A 20064-nucleotide genomic window follows, 5' to 3' on the forward strand; every position below is an offset into this window, starting at 1 on the left:
GCAATATAACTTAGTACTAGAAATGTTCAGCCAATTTAGACCAAAAAAATTCTTTAAAGGGAAAGATTAAGAGAGAAGTGAGCAATCAGTAAAATTTTTGTACAAGTAGAATTTAAGCTAAAATTGAAGGAGGGAAATAGAACTTAGATTCGGAGAGAAGACATTACGGTTGGGGGGAAGAAAGAAAGGGAAATGTATGATCAAGCTATGAGAAAGATAAAATTAAGGAAATCTTCCTGGCTAGAGCAGAGGATTCACTTTACAAAGAAGGATGGATTAACTGAAACTATGTTATTTTAATCTCTTTCTTAGAACAGCTAGAATAGTACTATCTCTGGAGATGAAAAACAGCAACAGAGATTCCTTAGAAGCCAAAATTCATAGGACAACTATCAACAAAACATGCCATAAAATCATGTCATCAAGGCTTTCTAAATACTTTTGAAAACTGGCACACAAATGTACATTCCCCAGTAAGACTAACATCAGTATTTTTGAAGATTGTTTCTATGCCCTGGTTTTTGTTTTGTTTTTTGAAATCCCAATGTAAGCTACAAACCTAGTACCATTATTTGTATGTAAAATTTAAACTGCTGTGAAGCACCAAGTTCCAGTTTTGTAGTTCAGAAATCTTTTCAGTCAATACTTATAATCCAGGGTTTCCCAGGTGGTGCCAGTGATAAAGAACCCTCCTGCCAATGCAGGAGACCTAAGAGACTCAGGTTGAATCCCTGGGTCCAGAAGATCCCCTGGAGAAGGCAATGGTAACCCACTTTAGTATTCTCGCCTGGAAAATTCCATGGACAGAGGAGCTTGGCGAGCTAAGGTCCCGGGGGCTACAAGGAGTTGGATACGACTGAACAACTTAGCACATAGCATGTATCTGATAATCAAAACATTGAGAAATTTTTTTTATCATAGATTCTTGTCAGTGCTGTGCCTTATCCTTGAGTTGGCCTAAGGTTTTATATAAAATTACTATATAATAATAGAGAAATTACAGTATCTCAAGAGTTTGAGAATTCAAAAGCCACTGTGTTAAAAGTCCTAAATGACCCTTTTATCAATCCCAGCCCTTGTGTGAACGCCTCAATTGCATATTCTTTCATGTGAGAGTCCCTTGTTTGTATAATTCTAATTACTTGAAAGTCCAAATCTGCCCCCTTACCCAAGACATTTACCCTCTGTTTTATTTATACATTAAAAGAAAAAGCTCCTTAGTATAATTATCCCAGTTGAAAAGTAACTGGTATAACATTAAACCATTTAGGTGATTAGAGCAATAGATGATGTTGCATTTAAAAATCATGTTGTTAGGCCCTTATTCCACATAGCAACACTGCAGAGTGAAGCGAACATTGCTCTTTGAGGTGGGGATTTAGGAATTTCAAGCATAAGGCAAAAAGAAATGTTTCATATATGAAGAACCCATAAATGAAATCCTATCTTCATTTTCCCCTTAAGTACATTTCTTAATTGCATGCTTACTCTGCATCAGAACGTTCTCAGCTTTTAGGGGGGTCCTGATGGGGATAAGAGATCAATCATATCAGTAAGCATACGAGTACAAATATACTTTTTATGGTAAATTCTATGTCTAATAAAAGCTTTCACTAGAAAAGTAGCGTAGCTCACATAACTGTTTGTGAGGCAGCATAACATGGTGGTTAAAAGCTCAGACTACTTGAATTTGAATCTTAGATTCACCTCTTACTAGCGTGTAACCTTTCACAACTTACTTTACTCAGTTTTCTTATGTGTAAAATGGAGAAAATAAGAGTACCTACCTCATAGGGTAGTTATATTATGTGGGTTAATGTAAGTAAAACACCAAAAGCAACGTTTGTTTACTACACAAGTATTTCCTGTTATTACCAATAATCTAAATAGAAAGAACTTTAGCTTACAAAGGAAGAAGATAATGGTTGAGGAGTACTGAAAGAATTTTTCTCTGGGGAAAAAATCGAGCAAGATAGGACCTAAGGTATACAATAGAATAGTTGTGGGAAAGGAAAAAGCAGCAGAGATGACAAGCTAAATGTTTATTTTTACCTTGAATTTATCAGAGAAATAAAACCTTGACATCAGTGTTCCAACTCACCCTTTTGCAATCTACTCCCATAAAATGAACAGATGCTGGCATACTAGGATAGTTCTGTAAAATATATGCTAAGACATTGACAAGAAAACATCATTAAATATTTTGCAAATATTAATATAAAATACTAAAAGTGCATTTATCTAGAGATATAGTTTCAGGAATGAAGATTTCAGAAATTTCCTTTCTTATAGTCTGAAATCAAGAATGGGAATTCATCTTCCTTTATTAGATCTTCATCCATGAAACAGACTTAATGTCGCTTTTCACACAAAATGTAATATGATGACTTATATCTGTCAAGTCCTCTGAGCTTCTTAGAATTCTATCACTGAATTAGAGCAGAATATCTGTGACTTCATGTTATTGCCATGCCTAAAAGGAAACTGATAGGGAGTAAGAAAATGGACTTAAGTAACAAAATAAATTTTTGCAATTATTCTCATAATTATATGAGTATTATTTCCTCATACTGGAACTTGGGAAGACCATGGCTGCTATTAAAGACTGGCAGGCGAATATCCAACAGAGGGAGTAACCATTTCAGAAAATCTTAATAACAGGCACAGAACTGAGAATTTACAAGAAGAATCCAGGTTCATTTAAAAGGTGCTGAGAAGATAGAAGCAGTAAAGTTGTTGGAAGTATGACATTTGAGAATGAACTGTTACCAGTTTCTCAGAGAGAGAGACACAGACATCAAATATCAAAGGCAACAATGCAGAAGAAGCAATTGATTATGCTGGAAGGGCCAATTAATAAGAGGCAATATATTATAATGTGTGAAGATAGTATTATAGTGATGATGTAATTGGGATAATTTAAGTGTTTGTCCCCCACCTCTTCATTCTTTCCTGTAAGTTTGATTGCAGCATATGATATATTACTCTTGCATGTAACAATCCTCAGGGTGAAACTTTATAAGAGGAGAAGAAAGGTCAGTTTTGATTAGGAGATGATTTTGAATAGTTTAAAAAAATTTTTAAATGCTTTTCTACAAATGTGAAGCAATGACAAAATAACTTAGTTTTGAATATTGTATAAAAATGGGACTTCCCTGGTGGTCCAGTGGTTAAGACTCCCCACTTCCAATGCAGGGGGCACGGGTTAGATCCTTGTTTGGGGAACTAAGACCCCACATGCTGTGTGGCATGGCCATAAAAAAATGCGATCTTATCATATGTTTCTCACACTCTCAAAGATTCAACACTGTAATTTATAGGAGACCTAAATTATAAAAGAGGACACTTTAGTATAACCCTATTGATGAGATTCAAAGAGATTCACATTATAGTTTTATAGTTTCTGGTCTTATGTTGAGATCTTTAATCCATTTTGAGTTTATTTTTGTGTATGGTGTTAGAAAGTGGTCCAGTTTCATTCTTTTACAAGTGGTTGACCAGATTTCCCAGCACCACTTGTTAAAGAGGTTGTCTTTAATCCATTGTATATTCTTGCCTCCTTTGTCGAAGATAAGGTGTCCATATGTGCGTGGATTTATCTCTGGGCTTTCTATTTTATTCCATTGATCAATATTTCTGTCTTTGTGCCAGTACCATACTGTCTTGATAACTGTGGCTTTGTAGTAGAGCCTGAAGTCAGGTAGGTTGATTCCTCCAGTTCCATTCTTCTTTCTCAAGATCGCTTTGGCTATTCGAGGTTTTTTGTATTTCCATACAAATTGTGAAATTATTCGTTCTAGCTCTGTGAAGAATACTGTTGGTAGCTTGATAGGGATTGCGTTGAATCTATAAATTGCTTTGGGTAGTATACTCATTTTCACTATATTGATTCTTCCAACCCATGAACATGGTATATTTCTCCATCTATTAGTGTCCTCTTTGATTTCTTTCACCAGTGTTTTATAGTTTTCTATATATAGGTCTTTAGTTTCTTTAGGTAGATATATTCCTAAGTATTTTATTCTTTCCGTTGCAATGGTGAATGGAATTGTTTCCTTAATTTCTCTTTCTGTTTTCTCATTATTAGTGTATAGGAATGCAAGGGATTTCTGTGTGTTGATTTTATATCCTGCAACTTTACTGTAGTCATTGATTATTTCTAGTAATTTTCTGGTGGAGTCTTTAGGGTTTTCTATGTAGAGGATCATGTCATCTGCAAATAGTGAGAGTTTTACTTCTTCTTTTCCAATTTGGATTCCTTTTATTTCTTTTTCTGCTCTGATTGCTGTGGCCAAAACTTCCAAAACTATGTTGAATAGTAATGGTGAAAGTGGGCACCCTTGTCTTGTTCCTGACTTTAGAGGAGAACATAGGCAAAACACTCTCCGACATACATCACAGCAGGATCCTCTATGACCCACCTCCCAGAATATTGGAAATAAAAGCAAAAATAAACAAATGGGACCTAATTAACCTTAAAAGCTTCTGCACATCAAAGGAAACTATTAGCAAGGTGAAAAGACAGCCTTCAGAATGGGAGAAAATAATAGCAAATGAAGCAACCGACAAACAACTAATCTCAAAAATATACAAGCAACTCCTACAGCTCAACTCCAGAAAAATAAACGACCCAATCAAAAAATGGGCCAAAGAACTAAATAGACATTTCTCCAAAAAAGACATACAGATGGCTAACAAACACATGAAAAGATGCTCAACATCACTCATTATCAGAGAAATGCAAATCAAAACCACTATGAGGTACCATTTCACACCAGTCAGAATGGCTGCGATCCAAAAGTCTACAAATAATAAATGCTGGAGAGGGTGTGGAGAAAAGGGAACCCTCTTACACTGTTGGTGGGAATGCAAACTAGTACAGCCACTATGGAGAACAGTGTGGAGATTCCTTAAAAAACTGGAAATAGAACTGCCTTATGATCCAGCAATCCCACTGCTGGGCATACACACAGAGGAAACCAGAAGGGAAAGAGACACGTGTACCCCAATGTTCATCGCAGCACTGTTTATAATAGCCAAGACATGGAAGCAACCTAGATGTCCATCAGCGGATGAATGGATAGGAAAGCTGTGGTACATATACACAATGGAGTATTACTCAGCCATTAAAAAGAATACATTTGAATCAGTTCTAATGAGGTGGATGAAACTGGAGCCTATTGTACAGAGTGAAGTAAGCCAGAAGGAAAAACATAAATACAGTATACTAACGCATATATATGGAATTTAGAAAGATGGTAACAATAACCTGGTGTACGAGACAGCTAAAGAGACACTGATGTATAGAACAGTCTTATGGACTCTGTGGGAGAGGGAGAGGGTGGGAAGATTTGGGAGAATGGCAAAGAAACATATAAAATATCATGTAGGAAACGAGTTGCCAGTCCAGGTTCGATGCATGATGCTGGATGCTTGGGGCTGGTGCACTGGGACGGCCCAGAGGGATGGTATGGGGAGGGAGGAGGGAGGAGGGTTCGGGATGGGGAGCGCATGTATACCTGTGGCGGATTCATTTTGATATTTGGCAAAACTAATACAATTATGTAAAGTTTAAAAATAAAATAAAATTGGAAGAAAAAAAATAAATAAATAAAAAAATAAAAAACAAAAAAAAAATAAATAAATAAAAAAATAAAAAGCAGAGGCAAAAAAAAAAAAAAAAAAAAAGAAGAAATACAAAAAAAAAAAAAAAAAAACAAAGAGATTCACATTATAATAATTCCCCACTGTTGTTAAACATGATATTTAGAGGTTTGGCTAATTATGGGATATGCATGCTTTGATATGAGTTCTATTTGTGGGTCCTATTTACTTCCCTTTCTCATACATTTCCTTTTTAGTATTTTTCAAGGCTTACCTATACTGTATCCTGTCCCTTAAGATGGGACTGCTCTGTGGGGTGATGAATGAATATCACCATCAGTATTAGATGTTAATAATTAGAGGAATGAGAGATCAGCTTTTATATAATACTGAAAGCCAATCCTAATATAAATGCACCTTCCCTCATGGATGTATCTTGTGCAATAGTAGCAGCAATATTAAAAATAATGCTCTAGTTTCACATTGTTCAAACTTCAGTTGTTACTGTTTGCCTTCTAAATATAAGATACCTTAGAACAGGGATCAGCAAACTTATTCTCTAGAGGAAGTAAATATTTAGAAATAATAAATAGTTTAGGCTTTGTGGGCTTTATAGTCTCTATCATAACTGCTTAACTATGCTAGCCTGTCACAGAAGCTGCTATATGATGGTATCAATAAATGGGCGCTGCTCTGCCCCCAATAAAACTTTATTTATGGATGCTAAAATTGGCTTTCTCATAATTTTCACGTGTCATGAAGTATTACTCTTCTTTTGAGTTTTTTTAAATCATCTAAACATTTGAAGATTAACATTAGATTGCTGGGCATGCAAAAAACAAGTGGCAGGCAAGATTTGTCTCATTGGCTATGGTTAGCCAACCTCTATTTTAGAACATTCCTACCACTGTGTACACGCATCTGCTCTGTTATTCAAAAGCTTATAGTATGTAAGAGTGTTCAGAGAATTTAAGTCAGAACATTTCAGAAGAATTTTCTGAGAATTTAATAAGAAAAAGGAGTTGCCCTATAGAAATGAACACTTGTTAGAATCAAATGTGTTGAGTGCCTACTGTGTAGATACCAAGACTTTGACTTGGGCAGTTAGAAGAATGGACTTGCCATTTACTGAAATGGAGAAGACTGTGGAAAGAGTGGGTTTGAGGAGGAAGATCAGGAATTTTACTTTGGTCATAGAAATTTCTAACTGCCTTTAGATATCCAAATGGAGACGTTAAGCTGGCAGTTAGATATGTGCATCTGGAGTTGAGAGAAATCTGAGCTAGAGATACTATTTTTTTTAGAGTCATCAGCATCTTAATGGAATTAAAATTCATCACAACTGATGAGATCATCAAGGTATTTACTAATACTACTATTTATTTTATTACTACCCCTGCCTCCTTTCTCATCCACTTTCAAAGAGGTAGGTAGTTTCTAGTAACCTGGCCCCTCTGCTCACTCACAAAGGGTGGAAGGGATCCCATTGAACAGGAACTTGGCCTGTACAGGAAGGACTATTAGTTGGCCATCCTGAAATGTTGCCATGGTGTAAAGATGAGAGTGAATTTTCCTAAGTACCTCCTTGCTGGAAACTGTTTGCACTGGAGGTAAGTGTGAAAGGGGAGGTTGTGGGGATTGATGGGGTGAGGGCTTCCTAAACCTTTCCCAAACCTCAGGAGTGGCTTGATTCTGAGGAAGGGAGAAGGTTCAGACTGGTTCCTATTTCCTGGAACCAGTTTGTACAGCCCTAAATTTGACCTGCTTTCCTCAAACTGGGAGTCAGAAATCCCTTTTCTCTTCTGTTTTTCTGCTGCAGAAATTCCCAACATTCCCATTTTGTGGGCTCCAGAAAGGGGTAAGCGAAGACTTCAATCCCAGCTGACCATTTCCAGATTAATAATTTTTAGTGTTTTGATTTATTTTATCATCATAAAAAATGCTTGGACCCATTTAACCCATTTGTTTAATTTCCTTGTGGATTGTTATGTATCTATGTTCTAGGGTCATTTTGTATCCCTCGGCAATAGAGTTCAGATCCATCTGCTCTCTCCATTTATGTGCTATTTCTCTTGTGGATTCTCATGTGCAGCTTATTGATGACTATTTCCTAGATGGAAGACACTCCATTCAGGAGACTGCTTCACTCTTAATCTCATCTTTTCCTGAATGGTGTTTTGTTCCCCTGCTGACAGCTTTTCACTACCCTACCCAACTGCTTCTGATGATCTGTCATCGCTTCTCGGCTGTTCTGTCTTCCTGTTTGACTGCCTTTGATTTTTTGTCTCTACTTTTTGCCCCCATTACTTATCTGCTGAATGATTTGCGTTCTTCACTCACTGGTGCTTTGTCCATCAGCAAATGGCCTGATACTACATATTCATCTGCTATTTTAGCATTTTTAGACTGCCCAACGTTGTTTATCTGCTCTCCTACCATTCTCCTCTACTGTGGCCTTCCAAGTGCTGTGCTGTCTGTCTGCCTGATCTTGCCCTACCCAGTCTATGCCTGTAATATTCTAAGTAAGTTCAGATTGTTTAACACTTCTGTTACCTATCTCCACTTGCCTTGAGCCACTAAGTTGGACTGCTGACTGAATATGCTTGACCACTGTTCTTCTCTACCTATTTGCTGCACATGGCTGCCCAATTAGTTGACTTGAGACATTGCATTTATCGCCTATGTACTCAGCCTTGCAACTTGCTGTTTGGTCCATATTGCCTCCTTTATACTTCTGTGCTAAATCTCTGGTGGTGTTCATCTGTTGTCTTGTAATCCTAATCAGATTTTATTTCCAAGAGAAGTGTTGCCTACTTATTGTCCAAACATATCTTAGCAATGTAAAATCCTTTACTATTCAAGTCCAGTCCAGTTTACTCCTAAACTGACTTAAATTCACTGCCACCATCCTTTCTGCTTTTTTATACAACTCTACATTCTTCCTTCTATTTAGGAATAGATTTTTCTTTCTAAATCATTTATCATCTTTGCTTCAGTTGCCTTTTCATACCACATACTATGTGCTTTTTGTTCCTTGTATGTGGGATCTGTCAGTAATTTTCCATATATTAAATTTGTTTTCTAATTTGTTTTCCCTGATTTTTTCAGGGCTTCATGAGGATAAATTGCTCGTATTACTTTTATCCTTTTTAGTTAAGACCAGAATGATTTTTTGAAACTTTCAAGTATCATCTCTAAAAATAATAAATTTAATTGTCTTATAGTTCTCTGTAGGTAAGATTAAAGTAACTTTCCACTCTGCTCCATTTTTTCCTGAGAATATCATTTCTCTGCCACTCCGTAATTTATGTACTATCATTTAGAGATCCTTTTGATGTATTTATCTTTTCCTCCTAAATTTTAGATTATCTTTTCTTGTGTGTAGGTAAATTTTTAAATTGATATTAGTATTGGCATCTAGAAAAAATTGAAATAAAAATTATCTGCATGTAAAGCTTATTGTCTTATTCCTTTATATTTAAATGAATGACAAGATCAGACAAGAAGTAGGGATGAATTGTGAAATTTTCAGTTTCAGGAATCTAAGGAGATTTAAACTGGGGAGTGTTTACATGCGTGCATGTGTGTGTATGTAGACTTGAAGTGTTCTATGTGCATATGTATCCACATTACTGTGCATGAGTGCAGAAAATGCTGAGTATCCATATTAAATTTCATTTTATTTTCAAAAAATGAGAGGGAAAAGGAATAGGGGAAAGCTAAAAAGAGAGTGATAAACAGGGAATAGAGAAAAAGGTATGCATAGTTGGTTCTTTTCTCCTTTTTCTTTTCTTTTAGTAATAGAGGTAAAATTAATGTGAACCAAAGGACTGCTCTAGGAGTATCAAGAAAATTATTTCAGTAGATTTTTTTAATGTATAAAATACACACAACATAAAATTTACTGTTTTAATCATTTTTAAGTGTACAATTCAGTGGCATTAAATACTTTCACTCTTCTGTATAGCCATCACCACTATAGATTTCTAGAACTTTTTCAAAATCCCAGATAGAAACTCTGTACATTAAACATTCCTTCTTTCCACATTCCTTCTTTCCACAACCCCTGGTAACCTCTATTTTACTTTCTGTCTCTGAATTTGCACATTCTAGGTACCTCATAAAAGTAGAATCATAAAATTTTTCTCTTTCTCTATATGACTTATTTCACTTAGCATAATATTTTCAGGTTCATTCATGTTGTAGCATATATCACACATTCATCCATTTTTAAAGAATATTCCATTGTGTATATATACAATAGTTTATTTTTTCATCTGCCGAGGGATACTTGAGTTGTTTTCATCTTTTGACTATTAATACTGCTATGAACATTGTTGTGCAAGTACCTTTTTTCTTTCCATCCTTTTGGGTATTTACTTAGAAGTGAATTCAGTAGCGTTTAATACTTTTGTCTAAGAAGAAATTAAATTAGTAGCAAAGACATCAGGGAAACTACATCATTTACATGATACAACATTAGTATGATAACAAGTCCAAGATACTTTATTAGGAGTAGAAGAAACTATAAACTTTTAGAAAGGCCACAGAAGACCAAGTGAGATTTAGAAGACCCTCTATTGTAAGAATAAAAGGGAGAAAAAATTGAAATAACACAAATGTTGGAAGTTTGAGGAAAGCAAAAGTGATTCTGGAGAAGGTTGAACTTAAAAAATATTTGAAATGAAATAGTGCAGACTTAAAAGAAGAGAAGAGATAAGTGTTTGAAAGGCAAGGTTTAAAGTTAATGGAACTGAGATGAGGCATCCAGGTTATGTTTATAGGAACCAGTAATAGGAACAGGAATTCAGTTCCATTCAGCCACTCAGTCATGTCCAGTTCTTTGTGACCCCATGGAGTGCAGCACGCCAGGCTTGCCTGTCCATCACCAACTCCCAGAGCTTGCTCAAACTCACGTCCATCAAGTCGGTGATGCCATGCAGCCATCTCATCCTCTGTCATCCCCTTCTCCTCCTGCCTTCAGTCTTTCCTAGCATCAGGGTCTTTTCAAATGAGTCAGTTCTTCGTATCAGGTGGCCAAAATATTGGTGCTTCAGCTTCAGCATCAGTCCTTCCAATGAATATTCAGGACTGATTTCCTTTAGGATGGACTGGTTGGATCTCCTTGCAGTCCAAGGGAATCTCAAGAGTCTTCTCCAAGACTACAGTTCAAAATCATCAATTAATTCTTCAGCACTCAGTTTCTTTACATCCAGCTCTAACATCCAAATATGACTACTGGAAAAACCATAGACAACTAGACAGACCTTTGTTGGCAAAGTAATGTCTATGCTTCTTGATATGCTGTCTAGGTTTGTCATAGCTTTTCTTCCACGGAGCAAACGTCTTTTAATTTCATTTCAATTTATTGGTCTTCAATTTGAATACCTAGCTTTCTACCTAAATTGAACTCTGCATCATAGTGTCTTAGACCTTAATGGAGTTACAAAGATTGGAAAGGATTGTTCTTTGTCATCAAGGGGTTTAAAACTAGAGTAGTTAAAAATGCACTAATAATGTGTTTAAGAAAAAATATTTTCAGTCCTTTAAGTGATAATGTTTTCCCTTGTTAACTCAATAAATTTTGGGTGATTTTAGCCAAGGTTCCTCATCTAAATTATCAAACACAGAAAATGATTTGAGTGACTGTTGTCTCAGTTCTCTCAAGGGTGGTGTGTAAACTGTACTATTTTATATGAATAAAAGAGAAATTAATTCAGTACATCTAACAGTTCTCTCAGAATCTATTGAAAAAGGCTTAACTCTGTGCTACACAGCCGGTTAGGTGTCTGTAACACAAAATCCTTGCTCTCAAGGAACTTACTTTCCAAAAGAGGGAAAAAGGCATTTGGCAAAACATGCATTTCTGATATCATCCACAAATTTTTGTTATTTTCTTCTAATTATTCAGGGAAAATGTTCAAAGTCAGAGTGATTGCTTATGAGGGAATGCTTTTGCCTCTTAAAAGCATTATTGATTCAGGATTAAGAATGTCTCTATTTAATATCTTGTCACATCTAAAGGATTCTGATAATAGTTTAAATGCCAATAAGAATCTCTTTAATTTTAAAACCTAGGGCCTTCAGTGACAGATTAGTGATTTGGTAGCTGTTAATATACAGGGTTACCTCAAACCAAGTTTATTGGTTTTATAGTGAAAGAATAGAGAATGACTAGATAAATAGATAATTAGTGTTCAAGAGGTTGTTCTTGAATTAATTGCAAGGACAATGAGGCATTACCCCCACACACTCCAAGATACAACTGTATACTAACACAGAAAATGTTTGTTAATTTAATTTATTCTCACTGTCAATTAAAGCTCACTTGAATTCTGGGTGTCAGGAATTTCAGTTGATATTCATGATTTTCTTTATGGATTTGATTAGTCATTTGAACTTGGAATTTATTTGTCCTCCCTAACTTGATATGTGCCTTCAAACTTGAGAGCAATTACTTTCTTTCCTATTGGTCAGTACTTCAGTGATTCCTTTAAAGTAATCTCTTTAAAGTGCTACATTTAAGAAAAATTTTAGTAACCTGTTTTTTCTCCCAACACCTGATGTCCTACTAAAGTTATTTATTTTGACAATACGGCTATGGGAATATCAAAGTTTTGTCAGGAGAAAAGCAGTAAAATAGAAATAACATCCAGATTTAACTTTTTTTTTTAACAATGATGAACAATTTTAAAAGATTCTGCTTTACTTGTATTCATTCTGAAAAATATATTTAGTGAAAAAAATAGATATTTTAAAGTATAAGATCTAGAATAAAGGAAAATATGACTAAATCATTTTATTCAGCTTGTTTTATTAGTAATAAATATACTTTTTTTGTGGCATCTGAAATTCTGTTTTTATTTTGAGAAAGCTTCAACTGGAAATAAAGTTGTATAATATATTTCTTTGGTAAAGGTTAACCTGAAAAGGCAATATTTCTGTCATACCTTTATTGGACTTCAAATTCTTTTTATATTTAATAAGAAGATCTAAATGTCTTTGCAATCAGGAGACTCTTTGTAGGCAACTACTCCTAACAAGCAAGTTGTCTTATAATTTTTCTTTTTCTTATTTTTCCTTTCTCTCTCGAAGAACAGTAGATTATATTCAATACCTTGCAGAGGAAAATGTAGCTTCCTTATGCAAGCATTCTGTGGAGGAAGTTTCACTCCTTCAGTTTTGAATACCAGCAATGACAATAGCAGGTGCTAATAACCAGTCTCTGAAACCCGTTTTCTCTTTTTCTCCCCTTGTCTCCTACATCAAGTATTTCTTGTCTTGCTGACAAGCACTAACACAATACATGTGTAGCACAGAAGATCTAGTGAAGTGAAAGAGAACATTAAGCAAAGTCAGTTGCCTCAGATACAGAAACTGTTTGGTGTAAAGCTTCATCATGTATATTTCAGTTCAGTTCAGTTCAGTCGCTCAGTCATGTCCAACTCTTTGTGACTCCATGAATCGCAGCATGCCAGGCCTCCCTGTCCATCACCAGCTCCTGGAGTTCACCCAAACTCATGTGCATCAAGTCAGTGATGCCATCCAGCCATCTTATCCTCTGTCGTCCCCTTCTCCTCCCACCCCCAATCCCTCCCAGCATTAGGGTCTTTGCCAATGAGTCAACTCTTCACATGAGGTGGCCAAAGTATTGGAGTTTCAGCCTCAGCATCAGTCCTTCCAATGAACACCAGGACTGGTCTCCTTTAGGATGGACTGGTTGGGTCTCTTTGCAGTCCAAGGGACTCGCAAGAGTCTTCTCAGCACCACAGTTCATGTATGTTTAATAGTATGTAATTCATAAACATCAAAATCAATACCTGAAAAGTTCACTGGTTAGATATATCAGGTATATGGATATTTATAAAATACAAACCACTGAAGACTTTGTATTTCTCTCTGAATGCTTTTAGATTTCTTGTAATATTTAGTATTTATGAAGAAATAGAAATTATCTTCCATCAGCAGCATAAAAACATTTTAGATGTTCAGGAATCAATTTTTCTTTGGTTTATTCATAACCATATTACAATAATAGATGTTTTCTTACTATGCATTCAGAGGTAATTACCGGGGTCTAGCCCCAGGAGGATCCAGGGATTCCCTCAGGAGAATGGCGTTGGTGATAAGGAAGGTAAAAGGGGAGAGAAAGAGGCTTGATCTTCCTTGGTTTACACAGAACGCTAATAAAGCTCCTGACTCGGAACTTGCTCTGTTCACAGAGGCCGCAGGCGCCCTCTCCCTGGTGAAGACGCAGAGCACCTTCCCAATTGGGTCTTAGAAGCCCAGGCAAAAAAGTGTACTCAGAGAGCCCCTGTATTCCAAGTAGTCATCCTGAAAGAAGAACAGAGAGAGAAAAGGAGAGTAAAGGAAAAAAGAATGACACGGGGAGACCAAGCTCTGATGAAGCCGGGTCTGTAGCTTTATTTTCAAAAGGAGCTTTTATACCCTAAGTTGTACAGAGAGGATAATAGGGGGTGCAGAGTCATGCAAAGTCAGCAGTCCTTGACCCGTATCGAGACTAGGCTTTCTTTTCTGCAAACTTATCGTATACAAAGGCTTTAGGTGATTTACATCATCTTCTGGCCAGGAGGCCTGTTAACATTTTATGACTCTTTGTTCTGATAAAGGTTAGTTAACCAGAAAACTTATTTTCTCTAAAAGTAATTTTTCTAGTTTGGCGCTACTCTCTGAAAGCACTAGATAAAGTTGCATTCCTATAGGGCAAAGGTGCAGTGGGCTGTAGCAAGGAAAGAATTTACTACCTCAAGGGTCTAAAGTTGTTAACACCAAGGCCACTACTTATTTTTTCTATATATCAACTATATTAATTAATATACTCCCAGGGACACAGTGGGTAAGGGATATGAAACTTGGCAGCAAGCATTGGCTCAACAACGAAATCCTTCACTAGTTCTATTCTAGTAATTCTTAACTCCTCAAAAGGCTCTATATTATTTGAATATCTTAAGCTTCCCATGCCTCTCGTGGTTGGGAGGCTGTAAACAATCATATGCATAGCTGTGGGAGTTCGGATAAACCTGTCAGGCAAGTTAGAAAGCCATCTGAGGGGTTTGGATTGAAACACTCCTATTGTGCCCAGGAGGCTTATTAACTAGAGCTCTAAGTTGATTTCCTTCAGAGAAAAGTGGTCAGGGATAGCCCCCCGTTAATTTCATAGGAGTTGGTGAAAGTCGTAAAATAGTAAAACAGATTCTGGTTTTGGGGTAGATGCTCAAGCAGGTCCAGGGGGTCCCTTGAGTCCTGATTCGCCTTGCCCAACAGGCCTCTCCCACATGACCTTGTCGTGGGTGGGATCTCCCGTGCTGGCTCCCGGCATGTAATAATCTCATTATAGAGATTTTGCACAAATGTTCTAAAAGAAAATATTTCTTACAAGTTAAATTCTTTTCTCATTCCCCAACTGGATGCCCTCTGGTCAAAATTAAGATCAATCTTAAAAGAAGGGTAGAATGTAAAAGCCTTTTTAGATGTCCTATTTCTCATGATGATTAGTAACTGAAAAGAAAACTTAAGACCATCTGTAGAAAGCTCTTATTTTATTTACCAGAAAGCCTGTCTTCAAATTTCATAGTTCCTGGTTTGTGTTCGAATATTTAGGACCATAGCATTTTGCATATTCAGTTCAGTTCAGTTCAGTCGCTCAGTCGTGTCCGACTCTTTGCAACCCCATGAATTACAGCACATCAGGCTTCCCTGTCCATCGCCAACTCCCGGAGTTAACTCAGACTCATGTCCATCAAGTCGGTGATGCCTTCCAGCCATCTCATCCTCTGTCGTCCCCTTCTCCTCCTACCCCCAATCCCTCCCAGCATCAAAAAGTCTTTTCCAAAGAGTCAACTCTTCACATGAGGTAGCCAAACTATTGGAGTTTCAGCTTTAGCATCAGTCCTTCCAGTGAACACCCAGGACTGATCTCCTTTAGAATGGATATTTTGCATATTACAGGTGTTTAATAAGAGCATAAAATGGTGACTTTTTAATTAAGTTGTTGTTGTTTAGTTGCTAAATCTTGTCTGACTCTTAGCAACCCCGTGGACTGTAGCCCACCAGGCTCTTCTGTCCATGAGACTTACCAGGCAAAAATACTGGAGTGGATTGCCATTTCCTTCTCCAGGGGATCATCCCGACCCCAGGATCACACCTGTGTCTCCTGGATTGCAGGCAGATCCAGGCTGAACCACCAAGGAAGCTTAATATAAAGATGAGATTTTAACTGAAAAAATATATGGTTATTTAAGATTAGGAAAAGGCAAATGTTTTTATGACTTAAATGCTTTTTATTAATAGCTTTAATTTTTTTCTGAATATAGATTTCTAAATATATTTTGATTTGGTACTTTGAAATACCTTCCCACTGTGGAAAAACTTGGCCCAGTAAAAAAGAACATACCCTCTGAGGCATATCCTATCAAAGGACATATAAACTCCCCAAGCACAAGTAAGGCAGCAAAACCGTCAATGAATAGGTGGAGTGAAAAGATGACTGCTAGAACTGTCAAATACAAAATGTAAGAGAAGACTCAGGTAACCATTCTTGTTTGTTGCTCATATTAGGGGAATTTGTTTAGGACGAATACTAAACCAGAAAGGATGCAGAAACAGCAGAAGTATATCAAACTGTCCCTGGAGATCCAGGGTTCACTAGGGGATGATGAAATATCTGAAGAACAAAGACATACTTGCAAAGATAAAAATATAACAAGAGACCATCATTTATGAGTTAGCAAATGGGGAGAAAATGGGATTCTTAGAAATAAGAAAATAAAAGTTAAAAATTTTACATCTGAGGACAGATAAAACAGCAGATTGGAGCAGTAGAAGAGAGAATTAGCATACTGAAATATGTACCTGAGGAAATTATCTCATATCAGAACTATCACATAGAGAGATGATGTAATGGAAAAAATAGAGAAATAGGGCATGGAGAGTGAAATGAAAGGTCCAAAATATATCAAAACCCCCCAAAGGAGAGAATGGAGGAAAGACCATGATTTAAAGAGATGATGGCTGTAAATTTATAGAACTGATGAAAAAAACATGAATCTACAGATCCTGAAGATATAATGTATCGCAAAAAGAATAAATGAAATAAATCGATGCCTAACCACATAAAAGTAAAACTTTAGAAACAAAACAGTCTTAAAACTAGCCAGAGAGAAAGGACAGATCACTTACATAGGAATGACAGCAGGCTTTTAAACAGCATTGGAATAAAGCAGATAATAGAATATATCTTAAATGTATTAATAAGTTGCCGGGGTCCAGCCCCGGTGGATCCAGGGAATTCGAAGCGGGGACAGCGTCGGCAACCTATTTATTTAAATATTTTATCAAAGATATAAAGAGTAATAGGATGAGGATAGCTCAGTGAGGAAATTCAGTGGAGAAAAGAGGCTGAATAAACTTCCAAAGCAGGGAATTTACGTCACCTACGAAGGCCGCAGGCGTCCTCCTGTTCTCCCAAAGGAGAGGAGACACTAAGGCCTCCCCGGTCGGATCTTAGAAGCCCAGGCAAAATTAGTAGGCTTGACGAGCTTCCCCGCCTCAGAGGAAAAATTCAGCTAGAAGGTGAAAGAAAGAACGACATGGGGAGACCAAGTTTCGGTGAACAAGGCCCACACTTTATTTTCCAAAGTAGTTTTTATACCTTAAGTTACGCATAGAGGATAATGGGGGAAGGGGTAGAGTCATGCAGCAAGCCAGGCTTTCTTCCTGCAAACTTATCATATGCAAAAGCTTAGGTGATTTGCATCATCTTCTGGCCCGGAGGCCTGTTAACATTTTAAGACCCTTTCTTCAGAAAACTTATTTTTCTCTAAAGGTGATAAGTCAAGCGCCACCCTCCAAAAACATTAGATAAAGTTGCATTCCTACAGAGCAGAGGTGTGGTGGGCTATAACAAGAAAAAGAATTAACTCAAGGGTCCCAGGTTACAAACATTAAAGCTACTATTTACACCAATTATATTAATCAATACACAGCCAGGGACACAGCAGGTAAGGGATATGGAAACTTAGCAGCAAACATTAGCCCGAAAAGTGAAAATCCTTCACCAATACAATTTCTAATCAATCTTTTAACTGCTCAAAGGAATCTGTATTTAGACAGTTTAGAACATCTCATGCCTCTCACAGTTGGGAGGCTCTGAGCAATCACATGTGGCTGGAAAAACCTATTCAGGCAGGCTAGAGGATTTCCAAAGGAGTTTGTAGGTTGAAACACTGTCACACCCAGGAATTAACTGGAGCTGTAAGCTAACTCTTGTTTCAGAGAGAGGTAGTGGGGGACAGCCACCGTAAAGTCTGAGGGTGTAGGTGAAAGCACAAAGCAGAAAGTAGGCAGACTCTGGTTTTGGGGGTAGATGCTCGAGAATTTCCAGGGAGACTCCTGAGGCTTGATCCCGCCTTTGCGTATGCCAAGCCTCCTTCCTCAAGACCTTTGCCAGGGGCGGAGCTCACTCCCCGCAATAAGTTATATTGGAAATTATTTTATACAGGTTTTCATTTTGTGACATATATGTGTGAAGTGTCTATTTTGAGGTTCACTTGTTCTTAATAAACTTGTTCTAAAATTTGGATAGAGAACAGGTAGACACTTAATAAAGCATATATGTGGGCTAAAATGAACATCAAAGTAGCCTGAAAGAGGCACTGTTGTACTGGCCAACCCAATACATGAGCAGCTTCAGGAGTATATATGTGTATATTTTTGTGTATGTTGTCTACATGTTGGTAGAAATGGTTATATCTACTCGTTCTTGACTAGGTGATGGGATTTGCTTAGTGCCAGTCTCAGCTGGTAAAGAATCTGCCTGCAATGCGGGAGACCTGGGTTCGATCCCTGAGTTGGAAGATGGCCTGGAGAAGGGAAAGGTTACCCACTCCAGTATTCTGGCCTGGAGAAGGGAAAGGCTACCCACTCCAGTATTCTGGCCTGGAGAGTTCCATGGACTGTATAGTCCCTGAGGTTGTAAAGAGTCAGACACGACTGAGCGACTTTCACTTCACTTCATTTCAGTAGGTAGAACTAACTTCTTCCTTCCTATTTTGACCAGCTGCCCTAATTAAGTCAACTATTCAGTTGCCTATAACCCTAACCTTAAGAACTCAACTCCAGTCCTGAGACATGTACTTGTGTGTATACACGCATATACATTATCCTCAGTTTTATGAAGTGTTTTGTTTAAGGATAGACTCTATTTTGACTTCTAAATCTCAGACTTGAAGGAAATATAGGTGGTTTTTGGATAGTTAACTACGTTATTCTAAGTACCATAGTCTGGATGATCTGAAAAAATTTGGGGGTCTTCACAGCTTAAATTAAAGATCCTGATTCTACGATGTCGGCCCAAAGGTCTATACCAAAAAAAAAAAAATGTATATGTGTGTATGTATATACCTGTGTGTGTACACAAGGGTACACTCACATGTAAATTATGATTCCTTGGGAGAATCTCATAATTACAGGATAAAATATTTTATGTTTCAAATTATGGGTGGATATAAGAGCTATTATTTACCTTTTTAAGAACTTTTTATTTTTATGATCTTTCATTTGCATGGGATAGCTGCACCTCTTTTTAGAACAGTTTTTCAAAATTGGGCCTCATTATTTTTAAGTGCTTTGTTAAGAGATTTTTTTCCCATTATAATAAAGGTAAATATTTTCTTCTAACATATCAATTTTACTTAATAAATAATGTCTTCCAGGTTGTAACTCACTGAATTATTTATTTCTCATTCTTTCTTTTTTGAGACTTTTGTAAATTTTTCTGCTATAAAGTATAATTGTTTGTTTTAAGTGATTATGATAAATATTAGAAGTAGAGCATTAATTTGAGTTTAGTCAAATGTTGCCTCTTTGTGTTCCATTATTTTACAGCATCCTGGATCTTAGTCCATCCTGACCTCTTGTCAGGCTGATGTTGCCTTTACAGCCTTAATTTGTAATTTATGGTTGTTAGGGAAATTTAAAAAAATTATATTTATTTGTTTGGCTTATCAGTTTGAACAATTTATTTACCACAAGTAGTTATGTATACTTACATTTTTCCATCTTTGCTTAAGTATATAATTACATTGCTGTTTTTTGTTGGCCTTTGGGTGAAAACATAAAGGCAGAAGGTTCTGTTAGTTCTTCTTTCTTCAAAATATATCTAAAATCTTCTCACATTCTTTTCCTAATTTACTTTGGAGGTTTTATGGTAATGTCCAAGGCTATATTCCTGGTAACTGGTATCTCTAAAACTGCTGTTTCTTGATAAATCTTCATTAAGTTTTCAAGATTATTGCTGGCATATTGCATTCTTCAGACATCTTCTGGTAATTCACACACATTTGAAAACAAACATGCCCATAACTTCTATTCTATACTGCTCTGAGAGATCTGTTCAATTTTCACACTTTCTTTGACTATAGTGCATAATAGCAACTTGCA

At 36.7% G+C, this 20064-nt stretch overlaps 1 protein-coding gene across 10 annotated transcripts in view; it reads left to right on the top strand.

Moving 5' to 3' along the window:
• The window catches only part of GPHN (gephyrin), a 538037-nt gene that overhangs the window by 244411 nt on the left and 273562 nt on the right, over positions 1–20064 (top strand). For 4 of the 10 annotated variants that reach the window (XM_019969080.2, XM_070796736.1, XM_070796738.1 and 1 more), the window contains exon 5: positions 7424–7462. The exons of the other annotated variants lie outside the window; for them this stretch is intronic. In XM_019969080.2, coding sequence (XP_019824639.2) covers positions 7424–7462 — 39 coding nt within the window. The remainder of the gene's footprint in view (positions 1–7423; positions 7463–20064) is intronic. 10 annotated transcript variants of the gene reach the window in all.

The sequence above is a fragment of the Bos indicus genome, chromosome 10, assembly GCF_029378745.1.
Source record: "Bos indicus isolate NIAB-ARS_2022 breed Sahiwal x Tharparkar chromosome 10, NIAB-ARS_B.indTharparkar_mat_pri_1.0, whole genome shotgun sequence".
NCBI classification, from domain to species: Eukaryota; Metazoa; Chordata; class Mammalia; order Artiodactyla; family Bovidae; genus Bos; species Bos indicus.